The 22,369-nt window shown below is 35.8% G+C and overlaps 2 protein-coding genes and 1 long non-coding RNA gene across 4 annotated transcripts; 2 read left to right on the top strand and 1 right to left on the bottom strand.

Annotated features, from left to right (window-relative positions):
* Window positions 1–551: 551 nt before the first annotated feature.
* Window positions 552–9,722, bottom strand: ccdc126 (coiled-coil domain containing 126). Its single transcript, XM_038288954.1, has 3 exons — window positions 9,323–9,722; window positions 4,109–4,689; window positions 552–1,738 (listed from the first exon to the last, which is right to left on the bottom strand). The coding sequence occupies exons 2-3, from the start codon at window positions 4,347–4,349 to the stop codon at window positions 1,506–1,508; spliced, it is 474 nt and encodes a 157-aa protein (XP_038144882.1). The 5' UTR covers window positions 4,350–4,689; window positions 9,323–9,722; the 3' UTR covers window positions 552–1,505.
* Window positions 9,723–10,647: 925 nt separating this feature from the next.
* On the top strand, window positions 10,648–16,787 carry fam221a (family with sequence similarity 221 member A). The gene is made up of 6 exons (XM_038288712.1): window positions 10,648–10,777; window positions 10,954–11,127; window positions 11,220–11,410; window positions 11,495–11,568; window positions 11,671–11,803; window positions 16,456–16,787. Exons 1-6 carry the CDS (start codon window positions 10,713–10,715, stop codon window positions 16,566–16,568), a joined length of 750 nt encoding a protein of 249 aa, XP_038144640.1. The 5' UTR covers window positions 10,648–10,712; the 3' UTR covers window positions 16,569–16,787.
* LOC119785864 lies at window positions 13,149–15,576 on the top strand. 2 transcript variants are annotated; one of them, XR_005281102.1, is made up of 4 exons: window positions 13,149–14,255; window positions 14,342–14,405; window positions 14,859–14,997; window positions 15,295–15,576. It is a non-coding gene; the product is annotated as an uncharacterized LOC119785864 (long non-coding RNA). The 2 variants fall into 2 exon arrangements; XR_005281101.1 differs by having other exon boundaries at window positions 13,151–14,405.
* Window positions 16,788–22,369: the final 5,582 nt, after the last annotated feature.

Here is a 22,369-nt window from a genome sequence, read left to right on the forward strand (position 1 = left end):
GGGGATCCAGACGTGGAAGAGGATCAGATGAAGATGGATAGAGCACTTACAAGCAGCACAGCAATTTTATAAAGAGAATGAAAAGTATCAAGAAATATTCATGTGCTAAAATGATTCATGAAGCTACTTTGACTGTAAATGTAGTAAAATGTGATTTAATCAATTATGGACTCGGGGGAAGTGAATGCAAAAGCAGGTCATTTCAGGTTTCTTTAATATTTTGAAAACAAGATATACATGTTCCTCCTGTTTTACAGTCTTGTGCCGCTCTGTGCTGTTCATCTCATAAATAATCCACTCAAATAATTAGAAGTTTGCAAACAGATGATCAAGGAAGATGTGTTTGTGCTCTATCAAATAATTTAATAACCTGCAAGTATTTTTATTGTGGACGATTTCAAAAACAGATTCATAAAAGGTTAATTTCTACTGAAAATTGAGCAAAAATAAAAAGCCTGTGGCTTTTACAGCATCACTCTCAACACACCACTGAATAAAATCCCCTTCAGATAAAGGTGACTAAATTTGAAATAAAGTGAAGAATTCTTTGATTACAATTTTCACCCACACTGAATTTTTAATCACACGAAACTTCCAAATGATGTCAGTTTGAGAAACCCTCACCTCTATCAAAACGGTGAATTAGCCAACTGGTATTCCACCAGTTTATCAGCATTACACAGAGCAATCGGAGGAACATTCCAACACATTCCACTCCCCTTTAAACATTCCTGAAGCTAAAGTTAAGATAAGCTCGGTATATTAAAGAAGTCTCTGTAGTCACAGTGCGATATGAACCCTGAACGAATCAGACCCACAGACAGCGTGGTACATTCAATGTTCTTCATGATCCGTATTGAAACAGCTCTACGGCACATTAGATTTGAACAGATATGGCAAGCCCACACACTCAGACAGATGTTTACAGTTGCAAGACATTTCATTCTACACATACTTCAACAAAACATGTACATTTATATTGCCTTGAATGAAGCGCTAAAAATCTATTCTTTGGGTTATTCTTAAGAGCAAACTTTATTAATGCGTAATGATCACAAGCTAAAATAGTCATCTTTCTTAAGCGTGCCTTCTGAACCACTAAAGCACAGCTGTTCTTCATGGTCTTGAGTGTATGGTTGAGCTCAGTGTTTGCTGATGCTGTACTGGAAACCTATTTATGATGCAAGTGTGAGATATTTTAGGCAAATTTCTCACCACCTTTTTCAGCTTTTTTTTGGTTTCCTTTGAAATTTGCATTTATTTTAACAGTCAAACTTGCAAGGATAAGGAAAAAAAAACTGAAATAAATTCTGCAATGCAAATATAAAACATAAACACGAAAATCTGAATGTAGAACGACAAGTTGGGAAACAAAGAAGCGCTTCATGTCCTTCTCCGACCGCACCGAATATATATATATATGTTTATATTGCTACTTGATCACTTGATGCCGATACACCAGTGAGCAGTGATGTATAGGTGCTTCAGGAGAAAAGAGCTCAGTTTTAATGCGGTCGAGGTCTTCTAGGGAGGTGTGGATAAAGACGTGGCATCCCGGGATGGCTCCCTGCTGACTCCTGCTTTGAAGCTTTCCGCAGGCCAGCAGGGACACCCGCTGCTGCCGAGTGCGATGTGTTTGTTGAGGAGGAATTTGCCACCAGTTCGATTTTCCCCTCCAGTTTAACCAGCCGTGTCAGAATGTCATCCAGCAAAACAGCTATGGTCCTCTTCAGGTCAGCTGGAAGGCAAAGATTTCAATTAGAAAAAGTGCACACAATAATGACAAAAGTCATATTTTTTATGCTTACTTTGCTTCTAAACATTTTGTCACGTTTCAACAATTTTTTTGAAGTACTGATTAGTATGTTTGTGATAGACCACAGGTTTCCTGAAACTTTTACATGTTTTCTCGCACTAGAACGGTATGCTAATATCAATAACAGGAATGGGAAACGTGACTGCATGCTTAGAAGCCATTGTATTGAGGTACATATCTAAGTTGGTAAACTGGCCCTGAAGGTCTGCAGTCTGACACCTATCTAGACCAAAGCAATGTAGTAGATAATTAATATTAGGCGTTGAGAATCAATAATCGATCGGAACCGCCTCTAACCTTTCATTTTTCCTGGCATTGTTCAAATTTCTTATTTTTGATTCCTAGTTTTGATGCCCAGTTTGCTGACTGGAAATAGAAACTACCTAATATCAGCGAAGAAGAATCTGCAGCCGTGTGTGCACAGGCAAATATTTGAACTAGTGTTCAAAAGTGTAACTTAAAGACACTGTTGGGATTATATTATATGCACAGGAAGGAATATCGCTGACATGACTAAACAGCGCTGGAGTCAGGGTGAGAGCCTCATCTTTGACCCAATGCACCGGTGCTAATTTATTCCTTGTCTAAATTAGGAGAGCTTCTGCAGGGAGAGTGAAACCTTCTTTTTATCCTTTATTTCTCTAATTTTACATTTTAAAAGATACCAGTCTCATTTTCTACACATTCTGGACATTGATGTAGATCTAAAAAATGTATGAATAACTTAGCATAACTTCCATCTTTTATTTTCAGTGCCTTGCAAAAGTATTCGGTACTCTTGAACTTTTTGACCTTTTGCCACATTTTAGACTTCAAAAAATATATAAAATTAAATTTTTTTGTGAAAAATCACCACGTGGTAGTAGGGGTGTAAAAAATAATCGCTTTGTATCGATGCATCGATCCAACAGCTGACGATCCGATGCATCGACACGTCTGTAAGAGTATTGATTCATGTTTTGGTTTTTTTCCCTCCGGTCTATTTTTTTCCATTTGCTCCTGGAAGTAATTCTGACTCCCGCGCTGCGGTGGCGCTAAACCTATTTTGCCCTCCTACCTCGCTTCCTTTAGAACCTACCCTCTTTCCGCTTGCACACACACACACACACACACACACTCGCGTAAACACAGAGGCATTATTTTTCAGTGAATGAGGTTTTCATATAGCCTCGTGAGACCATCCTGATCTCGCGAGCTTTCAAGGTTTCACTCGCAGATCAGTCTGGAGACTCTCCGTTAAAGAAAATTTGGAGCCGTTCACCAAACGAACGTCCAATCAGCGTTGGCTTTGAGGCGGGTTGAGGTGTGACGCAACGAGAAGCGCGACAGTTCAGTTTAAAGAACATGGCGGCTTCAGACGATGAAACTAACGTTAGCGCGGCTATCGAGCAAGTTTTATCGGAATTACAGAGTATTTCTTCACTGAAAGAAGAGCAAAACACTGCTCTGGAGGCTTTTCTCAGAGGAAAAGATGTTTTTGCTCTTCTCCCGACTGGTTTCGGCAAGAGTAGCCTGGCTTGTGGTTCGTTGATCTGATTGGTTTATTTGGCCCGTCTATCACAAACATAGGCCAATCAGCTAACCAGTATTTTCGCCCCTTCCCTAAATTACTTCAACCGAAGGTTTCCAGATGGATATGCGGAGTAAATCCATCTGGCGGAGTCAGGTTAGTTTTCATAGGCCTAGGTTGAATAATACCTTGCTACTTCTGTTATTTGCTGTTGTTTCTCAAATAAAATGCATAACGATATTGCAACTTTCATTGATTTATTTTAAATTTGAGACATTGTCTACCCTGTAAGTAAAAAAAAAAAAATGTTTTTTTAAATTAACCAATTAATCGAATCATATCGTGGTTTATTCTTGAGTATCGAAAATAATCAAATCGTTGGGTCATGAAATTGATACTGAATCGAATCGCCATGATGGGTGTGATTTAAATCCCTCTGTGGTAGACAATCATGAACTGGAACATAATATATTGAATATTTGAAACTTTAACAAATAACCTGAAATATGTATTGTATAAAATTATTCAGCCCTTATGAGTTAATACTTTGTAGCAATTACAGCTGCAGGTTGCTTGGGGTTTGTCTCTATCAGTTCTGCACATGAAGCAACTGAAATTGTTGCCCATTCTTCCTGCAAAACAGCTGGAGCCTAGTGAGGTTTGATGGAGGGCGTTTGTGAACAGAAGTTTCCATTTCCTTCCACAGATTCTCGATTGGATTCAGGTCTGGACTTTGAGTTGGTCATTTTAACACCCATTTGTTTATTTGTGAACCAGCATACCGTATCCTGCCATGGACGTTCCCTGTGGCCCTCCTGGCGCATTCTGGTTCTCCTCCGTCAGGACCTTCACATATCGCCTGCTGAGCTCCAGAATCTGTTCGCGTAGCTCGGCGCTGCTTTGATGGCGAGGCTGCTGCACGGTGTAGCGCAGCAGCATCAATCCCCATGCCAACCCAAATACCAGCAGCAGCACACTCAGCTTCTGGGACATGTTCCTCCGCAGCAAGAGTGCACCCAGCATGGTACAGGGCAGGGGGATAAGGGTGAGGTAGAGGTGCCCTTTTCAAGGCCAAGTATCTTGTCTTGGTGTGACAACTCAGTTCACTGGTGAAAAGTCTCGTGATGCCCTTTTTTTACAGTAAGGTCAGAGTTCTGCAAAAGCTACAAACATCCTGCCTTTAAGAAGGGGATGAGGAAATGCTGAGCAAAAGCAGAAGCCAGGAAGTGTAACCAGAAGTAGGTAAACACCCTTAAAACCAACAATCAGGAACCTTCGGTGGAGTCCTTTGCTTGCAAGATCTTGAACACCAAATCATCTATGCAGTCATGGCATTCAGGCTCCACGAGCATAGTTACCTTTGCTAAAGAAGCACACACACAAAAAAAAACAACAAAGTTAATACAATGCATTATTTGACATAAATCTAGAATAAGAGTTCATGATTTGGAAAATAAAGGTGACATTTTTTAGATTCTTATTAAAAGGGAGCTGGCAGCAGCATTAACAGTTACTATTTAAGCTCCTTTTCATTTTTTAAAGAGATTTCTACGCTGCTTTGGATCTGGGTGTGCTATAGTCTACTCAGACAAATCTCTTTAGCCCAGAAACCCAATTACAAGTTTAGATTTCACAAAGATCTATTTCACAGCCCCAGACAGTAGACCAAGCAACTGACAAGAGTCGTTCAGGACATTATTTTCTCAATCGCACTATACAATAGCTATTGAAACCAATCTGCGCATACAGAAGAAAAGATTAGGTGATCATTTCTCAGTTTTCACAACTTAGTTGACAAAATTCATTCTCAGGAGGCTTATGCGAGGTGTCACTTTCAGTTCAGGGTCAGACGGGGGACAGCGGCTGAATATATAAATTATGAAAAGACGAGGTAACACAACCTGAATCTGTGCTGAAGCTTTATAGATACACAAATTCTTCTCCAAGTTGTATGGAGACTGGAATTTGGCTGCTTAAAACAGACACTCAAAAACAAAACAAAAGGCCTTTGAGGAAACCGATAACATGACACAGCGATTTTAGTGATGGGTGGATTTAACATAAAAGAGAAGGCTCTAGCATATCTTTCAGGTTGCATTGCTTTCCGAGCTGCAGTGCTACTGTCATCATAGAGTTACAATCATTTTGGGCAAAAAAGGTATCAGAATTAGCCTTCAGCACAAAAATAAATACATATATAAAACCAATAAATATAGCCATTAAAAAGGATCTACAAGGTCACAATAAAAGACCTGACTTTGCAGCAAACTCCACTGTTTTGATTAGGATTCTGGATATGGCCAATCTAGAAGCTATTATCTTCCTTGACTATTTTAGAACAGTTCACAGGTTTGTTTGAGTTCTCATCAATACTCAGTTACCATTAGATGATAGAATGATCTGTAGCATAACTCTACAACCACCATGCCTGACAGTTGGTTCAGTTTGTAGGTCTGAAGCTCATATCATCACAGAAGACGACTTTTTGTCAGTCATCATAAACTTCAACCTTATGTGACCATGAAACATTTCTCTCTATAAGAAGTTTGAACATTTAGAGGAGCTTGAAGTTTTCCAACTTTTTTTCTTCTTCTATTCAGTTCATCCCTTACTGTGTTTCCAGGTTTATTTATTTTTTTTTACCATATTGACAGATTTTCTTTAATCTGAAAGTGATTCCACTGAAGGTGGTTAATAATTGGGCACAACCAGGTGCTTCAGCAGGAAAGCCATCCAAGTCACATCAAAGCTGCTTTTAAGATGAAGGCAGCCAAACATCACACATCATTTTATTATTTTTAAATAAAAAAATAACGCTAAATTCCCAAAATTACTCCTACATTGATAGCTACTGTGAAACTTTATTGGGCATTATCTGTGTGTAAATATGCTCTACAAATCATTTTCATCCCAGCAGATTAGTTACAATACATAATTTAATTCAAACTTGCAAACTGTGCAGAATATTATCCTTTTTTTGTTACTTCATAAAGCTACATTACTATTATAAGCAGATTAATTAGAAGAGCTTTCTGCTCCTTAACAGAAATGCTGCTTATAGGTTGCAGCCACCCCTTCCCCACTCGCTGCTGTGCACTGCTGGTCAGTTGCTCTTTATGGCTGGGGTGACTGTGACACCTTTTTCCAACTTCTTATTAAAACAACTTCAATTTGAAGGGATTTTGAACTTAAAACCTCACATCAACTTGATTCTAAGAACTGGTTCTTGCATGTTTGGAAATCATAATTGCGATCAAGTGTCAATATACAGTCATATTAAAAGTTTGGGCTCCCCTATTAATCATAATTATTTTGATTTCTAAATATTTGGGTGTTTGCAACAGCTATTTCAGTTTGATATATCTAATAACTGATGGACACAGTAATATTTCAGTATTGAATTGAGGTTTATTGGACTAACAGAAAATGTGCAATATGCATTAAAACAAAACTTGACAGGTGCTAATCATTTTATTGATTTGAATACCCTTAACTTTTCACTCATTTACTGAAACACAAAATTGGTTTGGTAACTTCATTAAGATTTGAACTTCATAGCCAGGTCTATCCAATCATGGGAAAATGTATTTAAGGTGGCCAATTGCAAGTTGTTCTCCTGTTTGAATCTTCTCTGAAGATTCATCATGGGGACCTCGAAACAACTCTCAAATTATCTGAAAACAAAGATTGTTTAACATAGTCGTTCAGGGGAAGGATACAAAAAGTTTTCTCAGAACTCAGAATTTAAACTGTAGGTTTCCACTGTGAGGAACATAGTAAGTGTATGGAAGACCACAGGGACGGTTCTTGTTATGCCAAGAAAAATATCAGAGAGGTAGAGAAGAAGAATGGTGAGAATGGTGAAGGACAACCCACAAACCACCTCCAAAGACCTGCAGCATCATCTTGCAGCAGACGCTGTCACTGTGCATCGTTTAACAATTCAGTGCACTTTGCACCAGGAGAAGCTGTATGAGAGAGTGATGCGACAGAAGCCTTTTCTGCAAGCACGCCAAAAACAGAATCACTTGAGGTATGCAATAGCACATTTGGACAAGCCAGCTTTATTTTTGAATAAGGTCCTGTGCATTGATGAAACAAAGATTGAGTTGTTTGGTCATAAAAAAGGCGTTATGCATGGCAGCATAAAAAAAACCCCCACAGTGTTCCCAGAAAAGCACTTGCTACCCACTGTGAAATTTAGAGGAGGTTCCATCATGCTTTGGGGCTGTGTTGCCAATGCTGGCACTGGGAATCTCGTTAAAGTTGAGGGTCGCATGGACTTCACTAAATATCAGCAGATTTTTGAGAATAATGTTCAAGAATCAGTTACGAAGTGGAAGTTACGCCAGGGATGGATATTTCAACAAGAAAATGATCCAAAACACCACTCAAAATCTACTCAGTCACTCATGCAGAGGATCAATTCCAATGTTCTGGAATGGCCATCCCAATCCCCAAACCTGAATATCATTGAACATCTGTGGGATGATTTAAAGCAGGCTGTCCATGCTAGGCGACCATCAAACTGAACTGGAATTGTTTTGCAAAGAAGAATGGTCAAAAATCCCTATATCCAGAATGCAGGAACTCAATAAAAGCTACTACAAGTGATTAGAGGCTGCCGTTTTTACAAAAGGAGGATCTACTAAATATTAACATCTCTTCTTTGCTGAGGTGCCCATATTATCGCACCTGTCAAATTTTGTTTTAATGCATACTCAATATTTTCAGTTAGTCCCATAAACCTAGATTCAATACTGAAATATATGCAGTATTAGATATATCATACTGAAATAGCTCTTGCAAAAACCCTAAAGTTTAGAAATGAAAATAATTAAGATTGATAGGGGTGCCCAAACTTTTCCATATGACCGTATATGTTAACATCTGCAGGTGTGCAGCTACTGTTTGGGCTTCAACAGCTTAATTGTTGATGAGAACTGCAAACAATAATCTAGGTTACCAAGCTTCCATTTCTTTTTAGATATTTTTTAGAACAAAATGTGTTGAGATTTTTTGTCGAGTGACAAACAAATGATTAATTTTTGACAGATCTGTTCATGACTGTTAAACCAGCAGAATGTTTGGTTAGTAAACATACAAAAATATTAGTAATTATAGTAAAAATATTATCCAAAACTCATTTAATGTTTAAGCTGATGTACGCCACAGATTTAGTCATAGTTTATACTTATTTTAAGTATTTATCTTAGACATATTTTAAGAAAGAAGTGTCATTTGTGAAAATGTTTACTACAATTTGACTTCCAAGGTAAATACAATGTTTAAAAAAATATTAAAACGAGGCAAAAACCTTAACTTTCTTACTTCTTAAGATAAATTGATTAAAAACAAAGTAAAGGATTTTTATTTTTAATTTCAGTAAAATCTTTGCACAGTTCTAATTAATTCACTTTAAAAACATTTTTAAATCGGTGCAGCTGTAAGCCTAAAACAATCTATTTCTCTTTTGGAAGAAATTATTTTAAAAATGTAAAACTTAAAGAGTCATTCTATGTCTATTTTTATTTGATCCAACCACACCTCTATGTATATATACTCAATAAATAGCAAAAGAAGGGAGTATAAATATAGTGCTCTTCTATAAAGAGTGATAAACCTCTTCATACATGTCTGAATGGCTCATCTATTCACACTTTTGTGTGAATATAAACACAAAAGTTAGCAGCATTAGGGGGGAGAAAATATGTCAAAGCGACCCAAGGAGAAAGAAAACTTACAGCCAAGTTTCCTTTAAAACTCTCTGACTTATTTACACAATACAGAGAACATGTAAATGACCCAACGCCACACATGGAAAGACAGGGAAAATACACAAATACACAGCCGTCAAAAACAAACTCGGTTTAATTATATTTCGGGACCTTAGTGTTTATTTTAACCCATTTCCAATTCTAGCAAAACCTTCCGTTGAGGTTAGCTTGACGTGTTAGCTCACATGGTCCCGTAACGTTCTGTAGAGAAATACTTACCTGGAGATAAGTGTAGCCCGGTAAAATTAGAAACGTTGGTCCAGCTGCGTGTCCAGAGAGGATATCTTTGATGTGGAGGGAGGGATTCACGCTGCAGAGGTGCTGGGACTGAGGGGATATTCAGCGGGCATGGAGGGATGATGCTTGCTATTCGCCACCCCGCGGCCGTTTCCGCTACCGCTGGATAAACATCTTTGGAGCGCACCCATTTTCATTATTTTAACACAAAAATGTAGAAAAATATATTAGAAGCGAAGCACCATGTCTTTACGTGTCTTTCTTGTTGCTGCTTATTTCGGTTGGCTAGTTAACAGCTTATTTTAAACATAGCTACTCTAATTCGTCAGCTGCTGTACTTCTAGGCATGCGACTTTAATGACTGTCATGGATCCCCAGATACGTCTTCGGCTGCGTCAGCTGTGTTGCATCCTGGGAAATGTATTCTTATTGTGACGTTGAAGCGAGTCTTCGCTCGCTGCTTGTCACATAATAAACTACAAATAACTAAAACATGGAGCACGATGAGAAATAAATAATGATTGAATGATTTTTTTTTATTTTATTATTTATGTAGGCTTATGTTGAAGAATATTGTTTGCAAATAATTACAGTTTTAGCTAGTTTCCTCACTGCTTAAAGGTCGTTTTTTGTTTGTTTTTTACTTTGAGAGTTATATTTTGTTTTGTTTAAATTTAACATTCAAATTTAAAATGGGACTCCCCAAGAAGCCATACTTATAATAAAGAAATCAAACAGATAATGAAATAAAATAGACGTCATAATAGAGAAAAATAAACTACAGAAAAAACAAAACACAGAATCACCACACATAATCCATATATTTTCAAAATGTAATACACTTACATCCTTTACTTCTTCTCAGAAATTTTTTTACACCATTACACATCACACAACAATATGAAGGCTAGACCACATACATATTCAAAAGCTTCTCCATATAGTCATCACACATATTAAACCAAAATCTAATCATCCAAATCTGAATATTAGTCATCAGCCATATTGGGTAATGATTTATGTGGTTCAGAAATAGTTTTTGCTTGAAATACTTTTTGAATATATTCAGAGAGGTGGTAATTCTTTAATCGATTCAACATTTCTGGCCCCTACAAACCACACATGCTGGTGGACTTCAGATTTATTCTTTACCCTCTCACTAAGGTTTTCTTACTTTAACTTGTGTTTTCTTATGTATTTTTTACGTTTTCTTGTTTTTTATTTTATATATATTATTTTATTTTATAAATATATTTTTGCAGTTCTCTTTTGAAAGCAGTAGAGGGAGCTCTAAAACCATCTCCATAGCAACCCAATTTGTGGGCCATAAACGAACTGCATTTACACAGCAAATAATTTGGATTTTAGGAAAATGGACGCCATATATCTGGATAAATCGGCTTTGAAATCAGTAGATGACTACTGGGAGTACAGAAGGTATATGTACAAACAAATGTTTGCTTTCTAACTAGGATATAAGTAGTTCTACATGAATTTGATGCTGAATTACCATTAGACAATATGTAAGCTATAAAAAGTAGGTATTATAAGACAGGAAAAGAAACATTAGAGCCTATTGCTGTTGAAATTGTTGTCTTGATTTGTATTTTAAGGGTTGTTGGTGACGATGATGGTGGAAAACTTTTTACTCCAGAGGAATATGAGGAGTACAAGAAGAAGATTTTACCTCTGCGTATGAAAAACAGGTTGTATGTGAGCTATGGTGTACCAGGCGGTATTGACTGCAAGCTGATTGGCCCTGAAACACAGTGTTTTTGTGGTCATAGGTAAGATAATACATCTTTACACACAGTAGAGCATTCAAAGGATATGTATATCTTTGCTGTGTATTATATGCAAGTGAATTATTTTCAACCAGATACAAGCAGCATCAAACAGACTGGGAGGTGGTTCCCTCCGAACGATCCCTTGCCTTACCATGCAAGGTCAGGGGATGTCACTGTTCCACTTATACCTACACTCCTCGGGTTGGATGTAACCCAGTGCGGTGCAGGTGCAAACATTTACCCCAGGATCACAGTGAAGCCCAGGGCCACATGTGCAAGAAGTGTGAGTGAGACATCCTAGTATCATTATTATAACACAGGTGAGGCTTTATAACTAACTTTCATCTCAATTAAACATTTTTTTCAGGCAATTTTTGCTCTAGTTTCCACAGTCCCTTCACTTGTGGCTGTGGTCGGCCATGCTTTGAGCACCGTACTTTGGTGAGTGATTATAAACAATAATCAACAATAATAATGTTAAATTAAATAATAACAGTCCATGTAGTCAGTTTGATTTATCTCATCGTTATCACTTTATCACAGGTTGAGACAAAGCTGGAGAGGCAGGCAAGGGGTCAGCCAGTTGGCAGAGACGTCCCTTATGCAGCCATGGGGGGTCTGACAGGGTTTAGCTCTCTGCTGGATGGTTACCTCACTGGGGAAAACCCCTGCACACGTAACAATCTTTATTGTATTTTTTTTTACACATTCTCTAATTAAAACCAGACGTAGAGCTTTAAAAGTTTTTAAAATGTAGTCGTCTCTCCCTGTAAACACAAGAGGTTTCAAAATATTATCAGCTTCATAATTCTCTTATACTCTGGAGTCTGGAAATTTGAGTGAAATCAGCAGACGGCAGCCGCATGGTGCAAGGGAGCTTTTCATTAGATGGGACAAGTTCCTCTTTTAAAGGCATAAAGGGCAACAAAGAGCAGCAGAGTGTCAATGTTGAATGAAAGACATTTGAAGGAACATAGATCTGCAAAGGTCACAAGTGTACAGTATCTTTTAACAGTCTGCTTTATCCTGCTGGGAGAAAACCGAAACACACGTTTTGCTGCTTCATGCAAGAATTACCCTTTGTGTGTTTCTACAACAGCTTCAAGCATCTATAAACAAGTGTCTCTTATGTCAATCATAAAAAAATAGAAAGGATCTTATTTCTTAGGAGGGCCAAAAGCACCACAAATTAAAAGGATAGAGTTATTTAAATAAAACTAGAAGTTAAATAAAGAACAACTTACTGCTATAAATGTCATAATTTTGAATGTTGATAGTCAATGAATAAATGTGTTGTGAATTAGCCATTTATAAATAAACTGAACTTGAAATGAATTGTAATTTATATGTAACTTCAAGAGTAAATTACACTATGAAATAATTCAAGGATTCAATTATCACTTCTTGCACAGAACTCAATATTTTATTGATTAATCTGCAGAATTACTCATGGTTGTATCTATTTCCACAGCATCCTGACACATGCTCTGACTGACATATTTAGGAACAAAAATTTATTGAATTTAAAACCATTCTTTGAAAAAATACACAAATTGCACACAAAATTTGCACACATTTGTTGTTAGATAGATGATAAATTGCCTTCCAATAAATCTTTATAAAAAATGTTGGAAATAATTTCAAAATGAAGTATCTAATTTAATTGTGGATATAAAAACCAGGAACTTAATCATTTATACACATTATATATCCTTTATTCCAGGTATAAGTTAGTCTATATCATTATTTTGGTTTCATGACATTACTCCTGTTACTAAAACACACATCTAATATTTTTGTCTTTATTTTAATTTTATTATTCTGTTTGAATCATGTTATATTTGTATTTCATTTTGAATATGTTCACTTTTGACATTTTGTCTCTTTCATCCCTAAGCTCCCCACCTTTTAATGGATTTTTTAAGACATTTCACTTGTTTGTTACTTATATTTGTGATTATGATAAGAAATACATTTTATCTATCATCATGCCCTGGTAAAAAAAAAATGTGCTTTATTGTATTTCAAGTATATTCATATTTCCTATAGTTTACTGAAAATGTACTTAGACAAATTGTACTTTTTGTAAATATATAAAAAGTATACTAACATTACGCTTTCATGCTAATACTTTTAACACACTTTAACATAATTACACTATGTTACACTTTATAGAAATATATTATTAAAAAAGTATACTTTAAGTGAAAGTTATGTGTAATTTCTAAAGTGTACTTATTTTAAATTTGTTTTTACATATATTTTTGCTATATTTTAAATTGTATGCTCAAAGTTGTCATTGTAACGTACATTGAAAGCATATTTTAAAAGTACACATTTTAATATCGACACTGTAATATTAAGTTTGAGTGCATTTTAAGTTACATTTGAATCTAATTATGAAGTGAAGTTATATACGCTTGTACTTCAGGTAATTCTTTTGGAAAGTGTTCAATAGTATAACTACAAAAATGCACTTAAACCCTATTATGCAATTTTGTGCTGTGTGTAAAGTACACAGATAGCAATTATTGCAGTTGTTATGTAATGTTTAATAAGTTTTGAAAAAGAAATATGATACAATACATCTTACACACAAAACCACATTGAACAAAACACTAAATGTTCACTTCAAAAGTACAGGTGCACAAAAATGTGTGTTCTGCTGAAAAGCAAGTGGTTTAAAGCTGGTGCAGTGCTACATTATGATCTAACAAATAGCATAACCCACATTGCAACAGAAAAGTTAATACTGGCCAAATGCAAAAGAAATAAACTTAACACATTACAATTGTCTCAAGTGTTCAAAAAAGAACATTTCATTAGTATTGTTTAATGGATCAAAGCAGGGCTACTGCAAACAAGACCAATTGGTGAGTGCACATATTTAAAAGTCGCTGACAGCACTTCATGCATATAGGAGTGATATGTGGAGGTTGTTTGGCCTTGATGTCTGTAAAGTAGTAGCTCCCCAAGAATTTTAGTCTTGGGGAGTTTTTGGTTCAGTACTGATATCAGAATTCCCATAGACTTTGAATGCACCACACCTGCACAGCAGTTAGTCACGGCTCCTCCCTGCTCAGAGCTAGCGTGCTTTTCTTTTAAGGCCTTGGTCTGCATGGAGAGAGGTAACTTTCAAAACATTCCCATTTGGTTTTGAAATCTTAAGATATCTGTATAAAACGCGATTTTGATTATTATATTTGTATTGTAGAAACAGGAGATGTAATCGGTTGAGCAGGAAGATTTGCTGTATTATTGTGTTGAAGAATATCCTGGTGAGTTCACATGAACCTGTGAATGAAATATATATATTTTTTGAGATGTAAAACCAGTCAGGATATAATGTTTTGTAATATATGTAATTTTACTAGCTCTTTTGATTTATTGAATGCATTAGCACAGTGAGAAGGAGGCTAACACACCCCCCATGTGCTCTTCTAAAAAAGAAAATGCACTTTCAAGCTAGCTACATCTTGTGTGATGTTGCTGTAAAACCCCCACAAGGGGTTAACGTAAAATTAACCCTTCATAGGTGTCCTGGATTGTTTTTTCCAGATACAAGTATTGACTACTGACCATAATGATTTCTTAGACAGTGAACCACATGTGAATTGATAATTTTACTTTATATTTTTGTCTGTATAAATGTGGTAAAAACCAATTTATATTATGGTGATTACATGATTTATTTTCCAATTGAAGTAATTGCTCTGCACATTTGTGTGCAGGCTGTTTTTTTTTTTTTACATAGTTGCAGAATCTGCTGTTACAGCTGAGCGGTTCATTGTATGGACTGGACTAGACTCCACCAGAGATGTTGATGCAGAATGTTCCCAATTTGAATGCCATCCGGTTCCCTGGAGGGTGGTAGGAAAAACAAGGAAACTTAAGGATTTTTCTTCCCTTTCTTTCTGCGGATTCATAATTTTTTTCTTTTCTGAGATCTCTGACAATTTTTGTTGTTACTTTGTTTAATTTTTTTGATCAGATCTGATAAAACCACTTGATGCATCAGATTTATTTAAATTCAACTGAAATGGACAATTTTTTTTTCTGGTGCACTTATGGACCCTGGTATATCATACTGATACAATTTGTCAGACTTTTCTGATGTACTGCTCAAAAATACTATGAATTTACAGTATCTCTCTGTTTGGTTAACAGACGCTGTTCTTCTGGAGTTTCCGTAGACAAGTGTCTCTGATGTGCGCACGGCCATCAGACGAAAATGTAACAATGAGCAGTTCAGCCAAAAAAAGGAAAATAATGTGTGGTGGGCGTGTTTTTGTATGGTGCGAGGGTTTAGGGGTGCAATAATAAGGAATGTTGTTTTTCATTGTTCAGTATTCCTCTGCGTTCTTTAAAGTTTATTTGTAATGTTTAGGTCTGCTGCCTGAAATTGACATATTTCTACAAAGTGTACTAAAGTACCAATATTTGAAAATGTGTTGTAAGTTTTATAATGAAAATGGTTAACGTCGATATGTAAATGTTTATACATTCTGAGATAGTACAAGTTATATTATTTGTAATGTACTATAATTTGGACATGTTTCAAATACATTAAAGTATATTTTTTCATCTGCACGGAAGTATATCCACAAGTCTTTCAGCATTTAGTATACTGTTAATACATTTGCAAGAATGTGCAAGGTAGAAAGTAGTATAGCAATGTAATGATAAAGTATATTTACTATTAACTGCAAAGTATGCTTTTTTAGTAATTGGAATAAGCCAACAGTATAATTAAGCATATTATTACCACAGTAAGAGTATATTAAAAGTATAAAGCTTATATATTTTTAAGACACTAACAAATCATTTTTAATGTAGTTATAATACAACCATAGTGCACTTTAATTTGACTAATTAAGCATATATTAGTACATATAAACTCATATACTTAAAGTATACAAAATATACTTTAAGTTGTTCCACTTTAGCACATCAAAGTACACTAAATACACTTCAAGTTGAGCTTGTCCACAATTTAATTACAATTAAAATATATTTAGTACAAAATTAGTTGTTCCAAAATAGCATCCTTCAAGTTAACTAATCATAAACACACTTAAAGTATAGTAATGATTAGTGTGCCTTCAAGTACACAAAAGTATGCTAAATTTTAGTACACTTAGCACATTTATTTTTCAGCAGGGTGTTTATATGGCAAGTTACCTTACTTAATAATTTTAACAAATCCTTTGTTAAAACTGTCTCAGCTGTATGTTTACCGTTCATCTTAAATATTGATGCATGTCTTAGAGAACCACATCATTCTCTGTCCCGTCCGTTTCTCATAATTGGTGCTGTTTTCCTTTTCAGATGAAGGCAGAAGAGACGGCAGCCTGCAGAGGAGCTCAGCAGTGAGGGAGCTCAACACCTCTGCTAAAACATCTGGTTCTGGCGTCTGCAAGAAACAGACAGACAGACACTGAAAAGCAACATTTGCAATTAATTGTTTGACTGACCTTTAGCATATCAAACACAAAACTGAATAAATTATAGCAAGCATCTTCACAAAGACAATACTTGTTTTTTGTTTTCATTTTATTTTTAACCCCCATATAGGAGAACAGAACATCTCGACTGTTCAGCCAGGCCAACAATTTCTCCTAACGACCCCCCTTTCAGAAGCATAGACCAGTATCAGGTATAGCAGGCTAACAAAGAATCCAAACGACTCCCCATTCCTAAGGGGCGTACTCATTTGTCCGGATAAATTTGCATGTTTTCTAAGCCAAAACAAGGCTTTGTTTTTGGTCATATCTATAAAGCCTCAAACTCAACACTACGTCTGACATTTTTAATTGAAAAAGCTTCCTGGGTGGGAAGCGAAACGTCTTCAAACTTGGAAACAAAGTCCAGTGGATTCTTTTTTTTTTTTGCTTTTTTAGAATAGAGCAAAGCACTACAAAAGTATGTACAATGATTCTATTTTTACTTTAGCTGTGTCTCAGAAATCTGTACCAATTAATTTTACAGATTTTCCGCTTATTGCAGTTTTATTTTAATTTGTCTTTTTCTGTGTGAAGAGAATAAATGACATGGTCAAATATTAACGCTCCTCAAAAATGCCCCCTGCTTCTCTGTCAGTGAAAAAAACAAAAACAAACCATCATTTTAATTTACTGCGGTTTTCTAGGCATTAGTCGTATTTTCCTGAACTGCTCGCTAATTGAGTATTTATACAATGTTTTCTTGATTGTCATATCCTTACTGTCAGATATCCACCCACTCAACTCTTCACCAAAATAACACTGGAGATCAGTGTTCAGTGATGAGCTCAGCTCTTAATTTGTGGATAGATGTTCTGTCTTCAATTGATTAATCCCATTCATCATGGTAGATCAGCGGCGATGTGAGCTGAATCATTCCATGCTGTGAATGCAGATTGAAGATCATGTTTTCTCCACAAGCGGCCCAGTTTCCGGCATCTTTAACAGAGAAGCACAATAAAAAAAAAGATTTAGGTGAGGATTTATTCCCACTCAGATGTTCCTAATCTAATGACAGTGTTAGCGTTGGTGCTAGCCACTGCTTCTTTGGTGTCAGCATTACAATACCTAGCAGAAGTATTTGCATCCCATAAACTTGCACCAATAAAGCTACTCTTGAGAGAGAGTCATGAAAAGTTTCTGCTTTAAGGTTTGCAATAAGGACACAGCAAATACTTTGGACCTGAACACATCCTCTCCTTGGTGAAACACGGTGGTGGCAGCGCAAAGTTTCTTCTACACAAAAACATACAGATAGAACAAAAATGGAATTGTTCAGATCAAAATGCATTAATGCATTTTAAAGGCCAGGTCAAATTCCAGAACTATAACTAATATTAAGACTTGAGAATTTTCGATTTACATATGCTATCTATGTAAAAAATGAATGTGCCAGAGGTATTTTATAAAGAAGAATGGCAAAAATCTCCTTCCATGGATATTTCAAATCTGATAAAAAAAAAACAACAACTCTCAGTTGTCTATTTGTAATACAAATCTTAAAGAGCATATTGTGCTATTTAGTGGTTTATCAAATTATATCTATGCCATACATCAAAACCTGTCCATGTCTTATGGCAAAATGTGGATCAGTAGAGAGAAGAGCAGGTGTTCCTGAAGGTAAGAAGCAGGGCTTTTGCGTAAAGGATTGCACAGATGCACCTGCGTCTCCGATTCCAAGTGCTAAGAGGAACCAAGTTGACGACTCTACATCTGGAAACCACATTTATTACACAAAGTTTGTGTCTTGGCTCTGGGATTTTGTTGTCTAAGATATCTGCCACGTCTATCTGCTTGTTTCCTCTGCTTGCTCACAGAGGTTAACAATGGGTCAGGTGCACGGCACATGGGAAAAGATGAGGGAGAGCGAAAAACTCAATTAAATCAAGAGGTAAAGCCATAACACATTAGTCTCACACAATTACAATTTAGGGTAATTGCCTCTCCATAGCAACGCTGTGAAGGAGGCCACAGGTAATTTCTTTTGGACACTGGCTGAAGGAAATAACTTCAACATCTTTGTTTTCCCCATGGAAACCCCACCCTGCTTGATTGACAGCTTTTAGTCAATAAATCAAAATGTGAACACAGATGATTAAGTTGGTAATCAGAGCAGAGGGAAGAACTTAATTGGAAGAAATGATAAGTAAACAGTGCTGTTACTTGCGACATTGCCACGTCATTTCTTCAAAGAAATACACTCAGAAAGCAGAGTTTACTGGAAACATAGCCCCTTTTCTTAAAAAGAACTGGGTTTCAACAGCATAAGGGGATTTCAAATTTATTTTCCTAATCTACATTAGTATCCAGTTAAAGCTATTAACAAAGCAAAGAGGATTGCTGCTTTTATTTCTGCTAAATTCTGTCCCTTTTAAAATCGTAGCTGTTTTCTCTCTTGAAGAAAAAGATGGACCCATGGTTTGCAAAAAGAGTTGATAACCCTCTGGCTTTTTTATGTTTATCATATTACCACCATGAATTTCAATAAAGAAGCAGACATTAGGTAACAAAAAATATGAAATGAAACATACTAGCATGTTATTCATTTATTTTATGTGATTAAAAAATAAATCAAAGAACCAATCTTCTTTAATTTATGATCTAAGTGTCTGTAGCAGCTTTGCACATATTGAAACAGATTTTTTTGTTAAACTTTCTTTGTACCGTCACACTGGACTGAGAGTCTGTAAACAGAGTATTGACAGACTACCCAGTCCCTGCTTAAGAAAATCCTCCCCACAACATGATGCAGCCATCATCATGTTTCACTATGGGGACTGTCTGTACAGGGCTAAGTGTGGTATTCATGCACATCACATTGGATATTGACCAAAATGGTCAAATCTAGTCTAACCTGAGCAAAGCATTTTTTTCTTTTACTTTAATGACTTTCCATGGCAACAATCACTAATTTGAAGAGAACACAACTAATAGTTGTCCTTTAACACGTTCTCTTGCCTATGCAATACCTTTCTGTAGCTCCTCTAGACACTAAAAACAAGTGGGTCAGAAATAAACCAAACTGTGTTATTTCCAGCCAAGCTGCTGGTTTATTATACCACCAATCCAGGAGCAACTCCTTACAATATATACTGCCAACATCTATAGCAATACACGTACTTAACCAAAGTACACAGTATTGTTCTCTCAATATATTTTGTAGCACATCTAAAAGCAGAGATGAGAAATGCAGTCATCTCCCCAATTATAACTATAAGTACAATTGCAGACTTGAAATGCTGTGGGTGGGGAACAATCTATTTGTGAATTACTCACTGAATTATTGAATTCTAAGGCAGTAATTACTACTGATTTTTATTTAGTGATTCAGACTAAAGGGATCTGAAAACAAATGCTCACCACACTTTTCAGATTTTCAGTGGTTGAAAAGTCTACAAATCATGCAACCTATTTCTTCCACTTTAGAATTAAGAGCTGCTTTCTGCTGTTTTATGACATAAAGACCATAACATAAAATAAAGGTTATAGAAGTAATGTTGCAAAAGTAATAATTAATTTTAAAAGAATTCTGTCAGAATCCTTTAGACATGTCAGTGTTTCGACATATTGCAGTGCTGTACTTATGATATATCTTCATTAGTCTAATTTTCATTGTGTTAAGTATCTTCTAAATGTAGGAAAAGTAATTTAATATTCAACACGATAAATATCTTCTAATTAATAAAGTTAATGTTCAAATGCATTTAGTTTAAAGAAGGCATTTAAACAACCTACCTGGCTGCTAAATAAATGTGTTGCTATGATTGAATCTAAAATGCTTTCTAATTTCTCCACTTCATCATTCAGAGTGCTTGTAGCGAACATTTACCCTCTATTATCAGACTTCATTTTCCTCTTTCCAGCCTGTAACATCACGAGTGATAATATATTCAACCTGAATGGGCCAGTAGTTTTCAGCATATGTTAAATTGTTTGGAAAAATGTTCTTTAGAGTGTACCAAGTTTTTAGCTTGTCATTACTTCTTTTCCATCCTCTTTTCAAATCATGTATATCATTTTCTTCCCTTACTTATAAATGTGAATACAGACGACTTTATATGCAGGTATCAAATAAATAAACATTATTTTGTGGATGTTAATTGCCTTTCATTGTATTCTTGACAGTTTCCCACTGGTATCCCCTCTAAATAGACATCAGAAATAAGACAATGCAACAGTTTGTTCTAATTTTGAATGTAAATTGTCTTGTTCCATTGGAAAAGCGTCTCACTTATCTCCTTAATTCAAGAAAAAACAAACCTATTATTAGAAAAAATTAGCGTATTTATAGGGCTATTCAGAGATACCAAATAACCATACATATATTTTTTGGGAGTGTAGGAGGAAGCCGGTGTACCAGGAGAGAACCCACTCAGAGAACATGCCGAACTCTATTAAAAAAGAACCTAGGCCAGGCAATAAAACCCAGTGCCTTTTTGCTGTGATGCTAGAAACTGTACCACACTGCAGTCCAGATGAAAAACATTCAAGAAAAATACATTCCTTTATATCTTTACTGGTTTCCCATTTAAATATATATATATATATATACCTCTGTGACACTTTAGTGTACATAAAACAAAAAAAAATCACAGTAAAAAAAAACCTATGAAATTCAAAGGAGTATATCAGCAGTTAAAAAGCTGATTGCTGAAAAGTCAAGAAGCAAAAAAGTTAAGAAATTCTGGAGTAGTAATATGTAGTAAAACATAATAAAAAAAAATCTTATTATATTGCAGAATATATAGAACAAAACTGTAATGTTGCCAGCAGATAATTATTCTAAAATGAATGGTACTATACAAAGACCACTTTTTGGCAATTGTTGTGGCCAGTGGTATTGTCATAGATTACTAATGTAAAGATCTCATCCACTACAAAAATTATTCTGATAATTGTATTTAATAAGCATTGTTGTTCTGGATCATCTAATGGTTTTCGAAAAAAATAGGTTTCCTATTTTACACATTTAAAACATTTATGGATATGAAAGTGTACTACTGGCTTAGGAATGACGCATTAAGACCGTTGTGTTCTGACGTAGGTCACGACATCAAACAAAAGTTTAGCACCATTTTGATGTAGCCTCAACTTTCATCAGACTTTGTCATATCGAAGCAAAGGACTCTGACCTGCACACCTGAGCCAACCCAGCCTACCACAGCTGGACGGCCAGACCCTCAGCCAATCTGTCCATCAAAGCAGCGTGTACGATCCTAGTCTTGACAAGAAATTTGTGTTGTTTAAACCCAAGACACAGATGAGACACAATTGCACACACACGTACAGAGAAAGACACGTGTTCAGATAAATCAGAAGAGACAACAAGGAGAACTGAGAGAAGAGGCAGAGACAGCTTAGATAAATACCAAGACAAGTCGATGTAGCTCTGTAAATATTGGGTCTTTAAATGGAGAAAGTGACAAATAAGAAAGAACATTAGGTCTTCTTTCCCCACAGAAGACTTTGAACTATTGTGAGCCTAGAACAGAAGGAAGCTTGTTGTGTGGCACTGTAATTGCTTTCAAATTATGTCTGTTAAAATCAAAGCCGTAACAAAGAATGGCAAAGAAGACATCTTTGTGTCGGCAGTAAAAAACAGAAATTATACAATTTGCTTGAATGGACAGTTAATTAAACTACTGAAAGAAAAAGTAAATGATTTTAGATAATAACTTCTTCAAATCTTTCTGATGGGAGATTTCTTAGCTCTCAATGAGCACGTATTTATAAAATGAATT

This window comes from Cyprinodon tularosa, unplaced genomic scaffold (assembly GCF_016077235.1).
Source record: "Cyprinodon tularosa strain WSP-4 unplaced genomic scaffold, ASM1607723v1 ctg26, whole genome shotgun sequence".
Lineage (NCBI taxonomy): Eukaryota > Metazoa > Chordata > Actinopteri > Cyprinodontiformes > Cyprinodontidae > Cyprinodon > Cyprinodon tularosa.

What these genes read in the sequence shown, in the direction of transcription:
- ccdc126 (XM_038288954.1), bottom strand. Translation starts at nt 4,349, where the DNA reads ATGCTGGGTGCACTCTTGCTGCGGAGGAACATGTCCCAGAAGCTGAGT. An exon ending in AACGTCCATGGCAGGATACG is followed by an intron (nt 1,739 to 4,108) that starts GTATGCTGGTTC and finishes TTTGCCTTCCAG; the next exon opens with CTGACCTGAAGAGGACCATA.
- fam221a (XM_038288712.1), top strand. Translation starts at nt 10,713, where the DNA reads ATGGACGCCATATATCTGGATAAATCGGCTTTGAAATCAGTAGATGAC. An exon ending in GACTACTGGGAGTACAGAAG is followed by an intron (nt 10,778 to 10,953) that starts GTATATGTACAA and finishes TTGTATTTTAAG; the next exon opens with GGTTGTTGGTGACGATGATG. An exon ending in TGGGGAAAACCCCTGCACAC is followed by an intron (nt 11,804 to 16,455) that starts GTAACAATCTTT and finishes TTTCCTTTTCAG; the next exon opens with ATGAAGGCAGAAGAGACGGC.